The sequence below is a fragment of the Pelmatolapia mariae genome, linkage group LG10_11 (genome assembly GCF_036321145.2).
Source record: "Pelmatolapia mariae isolate MD_Pm_ZW linkage group LG10_11, Pm_UMD_F_2, whole genome shotgun sequence".
NCBI classification, from domain to species: Eukaryota; Metazoa; Chordata; class Actinopteri; order Cichliformes; family Cichlidae; genus Pelmatolapia; species Pelmatolapia mariae.
Window position 1 is genome coordinate 28,855,042 of NC_086236.1, and position 14,360 is coordinate 28,869,401.

Genomic DNA, 14,360 nt, shown 5'->3' on the forward strand with positions numbered 1-14,360 from the left:
TCAGGTCAACAGACGGCTGAACACTTCATAAACACCTCACTTTCACTTACCAGACATTTATGCACTCCATATTGTACATATATGCCATTCCTTTTGCACAATAGGTTTCTTGGATTTTGCACACCACTGTTGCTTATGAAGCTTGCACACAAGAATTTCACTCACATGTGCTGCAGTAATGTGATGTGACAATAAAAGTGATTTGATTTGATTTGATTTGAGAAGTCCTCATTTTAAAGTCTGGGTTGTAAAATAGGGTTTCTGATCTTAACTTGTGTGACAGTGTCTCATTTTTGGTTTTCTGACATGTCACAACTTTGTTTATTACAATAATAACCCCTGTCTCTGTGTGTGTGTGTGTGCGTGTGTGTGCGTGTGTGTGTGTGTGTGCGTGTGCGCGCGCGCGTGTGCATGTGTGTGTTTGGAAGGTTAAAGGTTGAGGGGTTTTCTCTCTCTAATTTGTCCCCTTACTGTAACATCAGTCATCCTTTATTATCTTTGCCACACACACACAACGTATCTAAATGTTTTCTCTACATTTCCACAAAATGAAGAATAAAACACCACAGAGCAGTGCGCTTCCTCTTATGAATACTACAGAAACTCAGTGTGACGATATTAACGATATTTTGCATTGTTTATGAGTAATTTTATCCATATTAATCTTGAGGACTTTGCACAGTCTCTAAACGCTACAATATAACAACGATTCTAATTGGCGAAGACAACCCGTCAATCAAAAACGGTGTCCATTCACGTACGGAATTGCATGACGGGGTGGCTCTTTTCGGTCCGTACAGAATTCTGTAAAACTGTTGATAGTTTCTCGGCTAAAGCTGTTAAAGAAGAATCATGCAGCTGACTAGCTGTGTCATGTGGTGCTTTTGACAGGTACGTATCTTTAACCCCGCTGGTATATATCAATAGAACATTTTTGAATCAGTTATCACGCACAAACGCCCAGGAAGCTTATAACAAGTAGGCACTCGGACGATATTGATTGGAACAGCGGTAAGTACGTAGTTATCGGTGTTTTTACGTGCAACCGCAGCTTTTCGGTGACCTTTGACACCCAGGCTGAGCTCAAAGATATAAAGTTAAGTGAAAGATGGTGTTGGCGAGTACAGGCCAGTCTGTGAATGAGCACTTCGGAAACCGGGGGAGGGGAGGGAATAGATGAGATATGAATTTTCTCCCACCTCGAGGAAAACGAAAGTGATTTCTGTTACATTGAGTGACTGAAAAAGTGTGTGTTTTTCCCAGATTGAACGCATAACGGTGTTATTATGGTGGGTTGAAGCAGTTTAATGTGTCGCCTTCGCCGACAGTAGCATTCATCATCTGGTTAAGTCCTGCGTTTCTGTACCACAATAAAGTTATAGAGAATAACAAGGTCGACATCCGGTTTGTGTTATGAAATAAAAGCTTTCAATTGACGGTAGTGTTTTATATTTTTATAACATAAAATTGCTGTTCGCAAGACAAGGGGAGGATAGTGTTTAAATTATTATTTTAGAGAAAGATGGGTGTTGTTAAGTCCTAGGGCAAAATGGAAAGTTTTTGTTTATTAATGGGTCACAAGTAAAACTGAAGAAGTTAATAATTCCTATGACAAGAACGTATTTGGCAATATATACTCTGTGTGTGTGTGTGTATAAATTAAAAGCTAATTAGTGGGGCCTTGTGCTCACTTGTGGGGCTTGTTACTCCCTAATGCGCTGTTAAATGTCATTTACATACATTTTTCCCCAATCAAGCTAATGTTGTTGCAGAATTGTTGCAGTGTAAAAAAAAATGACTGAGAACAGTGTATTTTATACACTGTGGCAGATTCATCTTCATCACTCATACAGCATTTCCATAATTAATTCAAACTAATTATTTTATATGAACTATTACAACATTATCCCAGACTTTTGGCAGATTCTTGCAGAAAATTTTTACAACCCTGGTCCTTGATCTGTGCGCATCCTGTCCAGAAGAGCATGGATCACACGTCAAAGCTGGAAGTCTTAGATAATCTAAATAAATATGAAATGTTTTCGAGACTTTGTCAAGTACCTGGAGTGAAGATTTATATATTTTTGCTGAAATATGTGAAGTTTTATTTTAATGGTAAATAACACCACTTCCTGTTTCTGTTGGTGTTCTTTGAATCGACTTGACCTCGCTTGCTTTCGTACAGCCAGTGCAGAACTGTTATGATGTGTCAATAAGTTAAAAAGGTGGACGGCGCCAGTGATGAGAGCCCCCTTCGGTACTTGAGCAGGATACCGGAGGTATGTTCAGACGTTAAGGGAGTGGTCATGACAGAGAACGTGTGGTTCTATGTTTTTTACGTGAAAAAGCAGTCGCTGTTTTGTCAGCCTCTCAGTCACTCACACCGAAAATTGTTCTAATCGCTGTTTGGACATGATGTCCGCCTGCTGGCTTGTCCTTTTCATGTTTTTCCCTCGTCCACATCTCATTGCTTACCATTGTTAGAAAGCATACAGTGTTGTCACGGTTAGGGTGCTGCCAGATATTTCCTCAGTTCTGTTTCAAATCGCCGTGTAAAATAAATGGCAACTGTTTCACGGTGAGGTGGTATGCCCCCGCCGCCTCCTCCTCCTATCCGCATCAAATACATGGCCACAGACCTGCGTTGTATGTAAAGGAACAGTTGAAACAGCACAAATACGTGAAATCCAGTTTGTGTCGGTGTCTTTGGTAACAGCTGCTCGATACCTTTTTACAGTATTGGAAACTATTGCACATTAAAAGCGTACCTCGTCTAGTTAGCACAGCTAGCAAGCTAACTAGCTACTTTTATTCCTAGTAACAGTGTGAGGAAATAGAACTACTGCTGTGCAAAACACTGACCACAGATGCATGTGCCCTGTCAAAAAATTCCCACTTTAATTAACCAGAGAGATTGTTTTCCTTCTTGGTGTGGGAGGCATTTTCGGCGACATTGTCGGGGAGTTTGACAGGAGTGAAATATCCCCACTACTGTACCGTACTTGGGTTTTTTCCTCCTCTAAACCAAAGCAAGATGGACTCGCATTTTGCTTGTCTGTCTTGTCAAGGCTTACGTCGACATTTTGCACGCAGATTTTAAAACAAATGTGTGCTTAGTGGTAGAAGCGTGTTAAATGGACGAACGGGTCGTTTATTCACGCAGCTCGCATATTTTGTGGCGTTCACGAGGCTCGACACAGTACATCGGTACCCTCAACACAGATAGTCCGATCAGGCATCTGCAGATTTACCTGAGACCACTGCGTAGCAAAATAGTCACTGCAACTGTGCCTCCTTAATTCGGGGCAGTTAGATGAAATGAACCCGGTGGTCAAAGGGTTTTGGCCTACATGTCTTGTTCTGGCTACAAGGGCGAATTCATTGAAATGAGACAATGCCCCTCGATATTTTGACGCCGGTGGTGTCTCGTGCTATGCAATGTTTACTCACTAATGCGCTGTTAAAGTTGTTTTGCATACATTTTTTCACTCAATCAAGCTCATGGTGTTGCGGAATCATTGCAGAGATGGAAGTGTAAAACATCACTGAGAGCGGTGTCTTGTGTTTTATAGGTCATCGTCATTGCATGACAAAGGCTGTGACAGATTCATCTTCATCACTCATACAGCATTTCTATAATTTTCTTCAGTAAGTATTCCTGTTTTCCACACAACATTCATAAAAGCAACTGCTGGCATCTAGTCTAACTGTGGTTCACAGTCATTATATCATTCATTCATTGAATGGTAATTTAATTTGCCCTATGTTTGATACACATCCAGAAGTGCAAACATGTGGAAAAATTAAACATCAGCAAGTGAAAATAAACAGAGAGGATAAATTTATAATGTTCAGTAATTCGCCTGGTTTGTGTGTAAAACATTAAAATGTAGTAAGAGAACTACCGCTGAGCACAGGGGTGCCATTTTATTAAAACGACAATTTCGCTTGGTAGCTCTTCATAATAGTCTACAACTAAGGGTGCACTTCCCCTTGAATGAAATAGAACTTCCGAATTAGAATTTGTACCAGAGATTATGATGTCATTATATTTATTTACAAATACCAGCAGTGCACTAGAATAAGAGGGTGACATTGAAATTGTTACATGAAAAAAATAATTAAACTGTCATTTTTAATTTTTTAAGAGAAATTGGTCCCAAGGAGGTACAGTACATATAAAAAGTGTACACATTCCTGTTTAAATGTAACCTATAACCTGCTCAGTTGAATTGAAAAACAAATCTGTTTAAAATTTTTTTTTAAATGTTTAAAAATGGTTACATAACTTTGCACACCCTTAAACTGATATGTTGTATTCGCATCATTCAGTCTTATTGGTAAGAGTCTATCAGCATGGCAAATCTCGAGTTGGCAATATTTGCCCACTCTTCCTTGCAAATATGCTCCAAATCTTTGGGATTGTGAGGTCATCTCTTATGTCTTCAGGTTGCCCCACAGACTCTGGGTACTGGTGGACCATTTCAAAACTTTATTTTTTTCTGGTGAAATCATTCTTTTGTTGTTTTTGCATTCGTGGGATCCTTGAGTTTTGTTGTCTTTAAAGTTGAAAGTCTTCTTCATTGTCATCTTCCTAGCAGACATCAAAAACATTGGATCCAAAAGCGACTGGTGTTTGTAACTGTACATAATTGACTAAAGCTGCATTTCCAACTGAAGAAAAGCAACCCCAAACCATGACCCTGCCACCATGTGTATGGTGGTCTTTTGGTTATGGATAGTATTGTCTGTGCCAAGCGTACAACCAGTTCAACCATGGTCTTATCATACTATTACACATTTTACTATATGCTTTTGGGAGACTTTGAGTATTTTTTTGCAAATTGTAGCCTGGCTTAGATGTTTTGTTTTGTTTTTTTTTTTTTTTTGTTTTGTTTTGTTTTTTTTAGAAAAGGCTACCATCTTGCAAACCTACCCCATAGTCCAGACATATGGAGAATACAGGAAATTTCTGTCACATGTAGTACACAACTAGCACTTCCCAGTACTGTAGCTGCAACTCCTTCAGTGTTGTTGTAGTTCTTTTAGCAGCCTCTATGATGAGTTTTCGTCTTGTTGTTTCATCAGTTTTGGGGATGTCCAGTTCTTTGCAATATTACTGTTTTTCCATATTTTTTCCACTTTTAACTTTGACTGTCTTCACTGTGTTCCATGATATATGCAATGTTGTGGATTTTCCTTTGGCATTTTAGCCTTTTTTGGATAGAGACAGTGTAGAAAGACAGGAAAGCAGGGAAGACATGCAACAAAGGGCTGCAGGTTGGTCTCAGGCCGCTACTTTCTGGCCAGGTGCCACCTGGATGTCTGCTCACCCACTGAGCTAAACTGGCACCATGAACATTTTTCTGAATCGTTCACGTTACTGATACCTTCAACAAATTTCCCACGTGTGGGACTAATAAAGGTTATCTTATCTTAAGATCCCTTTAGATCTCTTTGATGCTTTGTGAATTCCCTGTGAACCATGGCCTTTTCCTGTATCAAACAACTGAGTAAATGTCAGAAAAAATCTTACTAGAACAGCTGAACTTTATTTGTGGTGAATCAGGCTGTCTTTAGTTGATGGCATGTGTGTACGCAAGAAGACTGATTGCTGTGGTTAAATCAAAAGGTGCGTCAACAAAGTGTTGTTTTAAGGATACGCACACTTTTGCAACCAGCTCATTGTATGTTTTTCATTTTATATTTTTTCCCTAAAAGATGTGTATGTTTTTTCCAGTTGAAATGTACAGGTTATAGGTCATATTAAATATGGAAAAAGTTTTAAAATTATTTATTAGGGTCTCTATTATTATATCACATGGTACTGCACCAAAACTAGAAGATTTACAAATGAAAATACATTTGTAAAATCCATTCTTTTTCATTTCTCTTGTTCCTTATAGTTTAGGTGGGTCTCTTGTAGATAAACTATATGTGCTTTTTCTTTCCTCATTTTTCTTAAAATTTTACTACTTTTTATCTGGTTCAACAGACCATTTACACTAAATGAAATAACTTCTATCCTGCCACTATCCATGCTACGACTGTTTGATTCTTCTTTAGGCAGTAGACCCCAGTATAAACAGTCCACTCCAGGAACCTAAATATGTGAACATTAAATAAATATTACAGCTGTCCAGAACATCAGCCATACAGTGAACCCTTAATTTTAATTGAACAACAAGAAAAAGAAATGTGCTGTGGGGTCTCTATTATGACCCTATGAAGACCCAGATTCATAATATGGAAATCTTTACTAATATATGTAACATGCTTTTCGATCTGGACATATCACAGTGCTAAACTCACTATCAGTCCCCTTTATCATTGGACTCTCAGTGTTCAGCCGTCATTCCTGCTCTTGGCGTCTAAATACTTGGATAACAGTAAAGGTTTGATTTTTACAGTATTTCTTAGATGAAAGAAACAAGACTAGATGAGCTCAGTCATGTGTGACTCATCTCACTGATACAAATATATAGTTTTATTATTACTTTTATTACTTGCAAGAAAGGTAATGTGTTTGTCAGGAAGCTTAGCGCTTACCATTATCATTCATAAAAATAAATTTACAGAAGAAGACAACATTTTTGGATAGTGGATCAGCCTCAAGTACTGGAGAGACTGATGGAAAAACAGGAGCAGCAAAGGTTAGGCCTGAACCCCCCTTAGTTAGGTCATTGACAAGACTGGTTACGGATACCAACTATGGAATGGAGCAATTATCAGGCACCTTCTTTACATGGATGACATCAAGCTGTATGCCAAGAGTGAATGAAACATCAGTACACTGATCCAAACCACCAGGATCTACAGCAACGACACTGGAATATCAAAGCTGTATACCAAGAGTGACTGAGACACCGTTTCAGTGTTTCATATCATTAAGATCTACAGCAATGACACTGACATTGGAATACCATTCGAAATGGAGAAGTTTAGTTGGATGGTAACAAAGAGAGGAAAAGTAGTCAGAACTGAGGGGGTTGCAGAAAGGGAAGATTATAGAAATTCATGTCAGCTACAAGTACCTTGTAGCCCCACAGGCAAATGGACATTATGGAGAGGCTGCTAGCCACAACCACTAAATAGACTGAAAGACAACACAGAGGCAGTAATAGTGGCAGCACAGGAACAGCTTCTAAGCACAAGATACATAGATGTTGCTACACCAGACCTCAGATACCAGTAGGGTTCAAGATGCTAGCAGAGAGGGCATACATGGAATGCCATAACCAATTAGGTGGCATAGTATACAGGAACATCTGTGCCAGTTAGCTAAGGAACACAAGAAGCTTAAAAAAGCCAAGGGCTAAAAGAGAAGTTAAGAGATGTGTGGGATGAAGGCAACAGTGGGGCCTAGTGGTAATTTGAGCACTTGGGACAGGGACACCTTAGACTGGGCGAGTAGCTCCAGTTTATCCAAGGAACAACATCTGAGATCTCTGTACAGAAGAGTAACATTGAAGGAACAGCGAAGATACTGCACAGTGCTCTCTAGCTCTCAGGTCTCTAGTAGAGGCAGGATTCACAGGGCAAGTGGGGAATGAAATTTACTTGTACCTCCAGGTGAAATAATTTCGGTGTACCAAACACACAGAGGTGTATAAAATCAAGCATCTAGGCATGCAGACTGCTTTTACAAACATTTGTGAAAGAATGTTTCGCTCTCAGGAACTCAGTGAATTTCAGTGTGGTACTGTGATAGTATGCCACCTGTGTAACAAGTCCAGTTGTGAAATTTCCTTGCTATTAAATATTACACAGTCAACTGTTAGTGCTATAAAGAGGCTGCGATTGGGTACAACAGAAACTCAGCCGTGAAGTGGTAGACCGTGTAAAATCAGAGAGCGAGGTCAGCGGTTGCTGAGGCCAGTGTTGGGTAAGTTACTTTAAAAAAGTAATTAATTACTAATTACTTAATCAATATTTATTTAAAATACTTATCTAATTACTGTGTCTGAAAAGTAACTTAATTACTCAATAAGTAATTTAACTACATACTTCTTAAAATCCCTATAAACTCTTTAAATAATAAATACATTAAAAAAAAACCATACGAGTCAACATGAAATAGTTTAACCTTTTAGCTTTCTGAATCATCTTTATTACATTCTATAAATAAACATTCTATAATAAATTTTTTAGTAAGAAATGTAACTTCCTTTAGGTAAGAAACACAATTCCTGAATAACAAAGATGTTTTTCTGCAACATATTTGAATAACAAAAAAGCTTAACTTAAGAAATGTTAAACATGACATGTTTCAAGTTGTAGACATGAAACTTACTTTCAAAGCAATGAGTACCATATTCATACATAATGTATGTAATCATGTCATGTGTTTCAACAAAGTGAAGTTAACTCTGACCTTTGGTTAACAAACAGAATTCCTCTGAAACTTCCTCAAACCAATGAGCACCATATTTTATGCATACTGGGGCGATCGTGGCTCAAGAGTTGGCAGTTCGTCTTGTAATTGGAAGGTTGCCGGTTCGAGCCCCGGCGCGGACAGTCTCGGTCGTTGTGTCCTTGGGCAAGACACTTCACCTACTGCCTACTGGTGTTGGCCAGAGGGGCCGATGGCGCGAAAGGCAGCCTTGCTTCTGTCAGTCTCCCCCAGGGCAGCTGTGGCTACAACTGTAGCTTGCCTCCACCAGTGTGTGAATGTGAGAGTGAATGAATAGTGGAATTGTAAAGCGCTTTGAGGGTCTCGAAAAGCGCTATATAAATGCAATCCATCATTATTATACTGTATGCACTCATATGTTTTCCAAAAACCTTTTTGTACTACTTAGCTATCTTGTTTTTGAAAAAGTTGTTGTATCTCATTAATGTAAGTCTCTCAAAGCGTTCACTTGACAGTCTGTTCCTTCTGGGTGTAAGCACAAGATTGCCGAGGCTAAAAAGCCTTTCGACTGGTACGCTTGATGGTGTGGCTCTGTTGTACCTCAGTGAAATGGCCTTAATGCTGGGAAACTGGCTAAGAACACCCAGCTCAGACGCAGCAGATTTCAGATATTCCATCACCTCTGTTTCAGCAGAGTAGGTACAGTCGTCCTCCTCAAATGAAAAAAAATCATCAGTGGAGTCAGCAGGGTTCTTGTGATCTTGAGCATGTTGTTGGTCGTCAAGAGACAACCCACTGCACTCTGTAGTAAGCATTGCCCTAACCATGTCTTTTTTCTCTTCTTCTCTGATCCAGCGTAACTTAAATTTAGGTAAAGTGACTGCAGCCAGGAGAGCTTCTTTATTGTCCATCATTTAGGAAAAGTGCACCTCGATCGCCTATGAGACAAAAATACATCAGACACTTCTTCAGACACTTCACATAAGAGCATGATAAATAAAACAAAAATGTATTTTAGGGTAAGGCTTAAATTTAGCAATTTGTATCATATATATATATATATGTATATATATATATATGTATATATATATATATATATATATATATATATATATATATATATATATATATATGTGTGTGTGTGTGTATATATATATATATATATATATATGTATGTGTATATATGTATGTATATTACATTACCTTAACAATGACATCAGGGACAGATGCTGTCAGCTTAAGCTCGTCCCGCAGTGCCAGTGTCCTGGACATTAGAATCTCCAGAGTTGGAGGAAGGATTCCAAAATAGCAGTTCTGTTCTCCTTGCAATGTGTCTAGCGCAACAGTGAGTGGCTTCAACACGATACAATACTCCTTTAGGAACAGATACTCCCGATCAGTGAAGCATTTGATTCCAAACTGAGTACAGACAGTATTTAAGTCAGCAAGGGGAATGTCAGTGATCCTGGACAGGGCGTCGTGAAATGAATTCCATCGTGTTGAAACAGGCACTATGAGTTTTTTCTTGAAAAAATTATCTACTAACTCTGAAGCAACAGAAGAATGGTTTGCTTTTGTCCACATTGCAGAACACTTTGAAGTTGCACTTCTGTAGATGAATTTTGCCTCATTTGCTTGAAGCCATTTCTCAACATCATGAAAAATTAAGTTCAGTGTGTGTGATGCACACCTTAAGTGTGGAGGGAGAGAAAACTGTCCTTCAGATTCTGTGGAGAGGGTCTGCTCAACATCAGTAAATGTCACCTCTTCATCTTCTTCGGATTCCTCATCAGAGTCTGATTTTTGGAGCATTCTAAAAGCTTTGATAAAATTGGACCCGTTGTCTGTCACGGTGGCTGTCACTTTAGAGTTCAGTCCATAAGCCGAATGTACTTGCTCGATTTCATTGCCGATTACATCATATGTGTGTCTACCTCGAACTCTTTTACATGCTAGCGCTGCATGTCCTCGTACAAAAGTAAAAGGATCAATCCAATATGCCGTCATTCCGAGAAACTTTTGTTATGACTGGTCCAAATGTCAGCAGTCGTGGAAATATATTCCAAACTCTCGAATGTCCCTTTAAGCTCCATTTCCACGTCAGCATAACACTTATCTAAGTAAGTAGAAAACGTTTTTTGATCGGGTGGTGCTGCTTTTTTGCCACACACAGGTATTTTGTTTAATATGCACCTAAAAGACGGAGACTCTACAGTACGCAGCGGTAGCATCTCTTCCACGATGTAGCCTGCAATCATTTTTTCAGCTCACCTTCAGACACTTTCTGTGCTGCTGAAGTAAAATCAGTGGATGATGATCAGTGGAGGATGAACAAGGATCACTCAGAAGGGTTGTCTGTGCTGCCGTGTCAGGTGCTTCAGTAGATTACTCGTGCTATTGACAGCGGCCGATAGTTTTTTCTCCCCAGGACATAGCTTACATATTACTGTAATGTTCTTGTCTGCTTGTTTCAGAAAAGTGAAGTGACAGGAATATTTCCATTTCATAAAACAGCCACTCGCTTCAGCCAAGTCCGACATCTTCCACTTCAGGATACAACTATGCAGTAAACTGGCGCGAAATGACGTGCACCTGCACTACATCGATGTTATAGCGGCAGAGTTTACTTTTACCTTTAGAAGATAAATTAATTAAATTAAATAATGATATTCAGCGAGTTCAATTATTTTACAATTTAACACAAGTACATTGCAAGTAACTGTAATTAAAATACCTAAAAATGAACAGTAATCAGTTACTCTGCTTTTTCAGTGGAAAAGTAATTTAATTACAGTACCCAACACTGGCTGAGGCACATACACATAGGTTGACAACATTCTGCATAGTCATTCACTACAGACCTCCAAACTTCATATGACCTTCAGCTCAAGAACAGTGCATAGAGATCTTCATGAAATGGTTTTCTATGGCTTAGCAGCTTAACATCCCCAAGCACAGCGCAAAGCATTGGATGCAGCAGTGTGAAGCATAGCCAAAAAACAAAGAAATAAGAAAGGGGGCAAATACTATTTCTTGGCACTGCATGTCCGGGGACACCAGCTTTAAGTAAACCTTTGTCCTACTTGTTCACAGTATCTTATTATTATAACACTCCAGTAAAATCTATTTTGTCAGCAAGTATCACAGATTCCATGCTTGATGCTTTCACTGTGTGTTTTGTACAAACTTATAGTGCCCATTCTGATGTGTTTTTTCTTTTCTTTTGCTTTAGGTGCAGTAGTACAATGAAGGGTGGAGGAAGGAGCAAGGAGCCACCTGTTGCAGGGGAGGTCACTGGCAAACGCCCCAAGCGCAAATGCCTACAGTGGCACCCACTTCTCTCCAAAAAGGCTCTTGATTTCTCTGAGGAGGAGGAGGAAGAAGATGAAGAGGAGCTGGTAAAGGTTAGTGGGTTTCCACTACAGGTTGTTCGTGTAATACCTTCTGCCCAACTGAATAACTAATATTTCAGATTATGACAAATAAATCAGACAGAAACTATGGTACAACATTGAATCAAAGGAATTTATTAAATTTTTATTAGCAGGCAGGGCTGTGCAACCAGACACGGCATTCACAGTGTGAAGTCACAACAGAGGAAGTGGAGGAGGACACAAATGAACAGCGGGCACGCCGGCCAATGAATGCCTTTCTGCTCTTTTGTAAACGCCACCGCTCCCTGGTGCGGCAAGAACATCCTCGCTTGGACAATCGCGGGGCCACCAAAATCCTGGCTGACTGGTGGGCTGTCCTGGAACCCAAAGAGAAACAGAAATACACTGACATGGCCAAGGAGGTGAGGCTACTTTATGACTCTTTGAAGTTCATGATATTTCCATGTTTTGTTCAGCAAGGTCACCTATACAAAGTGGTGCCACTTCTGAATAAAAATACAATAATGAAAACTAATTTCTGAATTTTAAGACTCATTCCTGTGGTACTCTATCCTAGGCCAGTAGTACTTAAAGAAGTGCTTGTAAAAAATAAAGGTGTTTTTTTTCCCCCATCCTTTTTGCTTGTCAGTTTATAATGTGAAATAGAAATACTTTGTTAAAGTATAAAAATGATCAATTAAATAAAAATTTAATTGCTTATAGGGTTTGCTTATAACCAAATTCATTCTGTATGTTCTTCCAGTACAAGGATGCCTTTATGAAGGCAAACCCAGGCTACAAGTGGTGTCCCACCACCAGCAAACCAGTTAAGAGCACTTCCTGTCAGCCAGTCAGCAATCCCCGCAAAAAAGTTTGGTCCTTTCCTTGCAACTCATCCAAGGACTCCACTGCCAAAAAAGTGCCCAAAACGGAAAGTATGCCACAGTTGAACTTTGCCATGGCAGGTGTGTATTATTAAACATTATTTATTATACTGTAACATAATAAAATATTGGCCTGTTTTGTAAATTAATGCTATTCCTCACTAGATCCTACAAAGATGGGGGGCCTGAGCATGTTGCTGCTAGCTGGGGAACATGCCCTCACAAACAGAGAGGTAGGTCACTCGATAAGCCACAGATACTGTTAGGTCCATAACTTGTTGGACAGCGACATACTTTTTGCAGTTTTGCCTCTGTCCACCACCACAGTGGATTTTAAATCAAACAATCAATGTAAGTGCAGACTTTTCAATTCAAGAAATTGTGCGAGTGTTTTGCCTTGACTCTTCAGAAAACAGCCAGTTTATAATTAGTCTCCCATTTTCAGAGACTTGAAATTACTTGGGCAAACTAGCATAATTTTAAATATAAGGATTGTTTTTAATCCTTTGTAGTCAACGAAGCCCAGAATCCATGGATATCACCAAATGCTGTACTTCAACCCTTGAGATGTCCTTCCAGGCCTTTACTACAGTCGCCTACATTTCCTGCCTGCTTGTGGTTCTTTCTGCCTTCAGCACGTGGAAAAACATGCTCTAATCTAATTACTTGACTGACTTGGAGATTGAAAAATATTCAATTTTTTTCCTTAAGAAACCCTTGGGTTACTTTTGTAGTGTGCTTTGGGTCATTATTCATTTGCCTTTGCACTGTCCGATCCGTTTTTGGAAGACAGCAGAGAGTTGCCCTTAGGAATTCATCCTGCTTCTTCTTTCAGCAATCACATAATCAAGAAGTACTAGTGACGTGATTTTACACCAGGGGTGGGGAGCTCCAGGCCTCAAGGACCGGTGTCCTGTAGGTTTTAGATGTCACCCTGGATCAACATGCCTGAATCAAACGATTAGTTCATTACCAGGCCTCTGGAGAACTTCAAGACATGTTGAGGAGGTAATTTAGCCATTTAAATCAACTGTGTTGGATCAAGGACACGTCTAAAACCTGCAGGACACAGGCCCTTACGGCCTGGAGTCCCCCCCACCCATGTTTTACAGCCATACATGCACGTACCATAACTATTGCCACCACCATATTTGACAAATGATTTGGTATGTTGTGGTTTGGATCATGAGCTGGTTCTCTTTCTCTGTAGCCTTCCTGTTCTTGGCAATAACCAGTGGTTTGCCCCACTGTATTTATATTCATCACGGCGTCTCTTGGTTGTAGATTTTGACAATGATCACTCATTAAATGTTCTTGATTTGGCTAGATGTTATGAAGCTTTTTGGGGGTTTTTTGTTTTGCTTTTGTTTCTGTTTTTTTTAACCAAGGAAAGAATTCTGCAATCATCCACTTTGTTTTCCGTAGTCTTTCAGACCTTGTTGTGTTGCTGACAGTGCTTTCATTCTTTTTAAGTATGTACCAGATTGTTGATTTTGGATACTCCTTAAGTTTTTTTGCTCTCTCTTTTTCACTGTCTATTTTGCTTTTTCAAGCTAATGATGGCCTCCTTTACTTGCACTGACATATATTTGCGGTTCATATTTAAAAGTAGGGTAAAAAGCTCTAGAATATAAATTTAGCAGCCTAAATCAACTTCAAATATTATATCTGCTTCATTTGTCATAAAATAACAAGGGAACAGCCCTCACTTGGCTATGAAACTGCTTGCCAGACAGTTGTCCAATTATT

The 14,360-nt window shown here is 39.3% G+C and overlaps 1 protein-coding gene across 7 annotated transcripts in view; it reads left to right on the forward strand.

Annotated features, from left to right (window-relative positions):
* Window positions 1-787: 787 nt before the first annotated feature.
* The window catches only part of LOC134637312 (HMG box transcription factor BBX), a 35,629-nt gene continuing 22,056 nt past the window's right edge, over window positions 788-14,360 (forward strand). For 3 of the 7 annotated variants that reach the window (XM_063487705.1, XM_063487710.1, XM_063487711.1), the window contains exons 1-6: window positions 2,172-2,279; window positions 3,573-3,648; window positions 11,586-11,757; window positions 11,898-12,149; window positions 12,491-12,692; window positions 12,777-12,844. In XM_063487705.1, the coding sequence (XP_063343775.1) occupies window positions 3,587-3,648; window positions 11,586-11,757; window positions 11,898-12,149; window positions 12,491-12,692; window positions 12,777-12,844 (756 nt within the window). In that variant the 5' untranslated portion in view covers window positions 2,172-2,279; window positions 3,573-3,586. Of the gene's footprint in view, window positions 892-2,171; window positions 2,280-3,572; window positions 3,649-11,585; window positions 11,758-11,897; window positions 12,150-12,490; window positions 12,693-12,776; window positions 12,845-14,360 lie in introns of those variants that run through there. The other 4 variants (XM_063487706.1, XM_063487707.1, XM_063487709.1 and 1 more) reach the window with 4 other exon arrangements.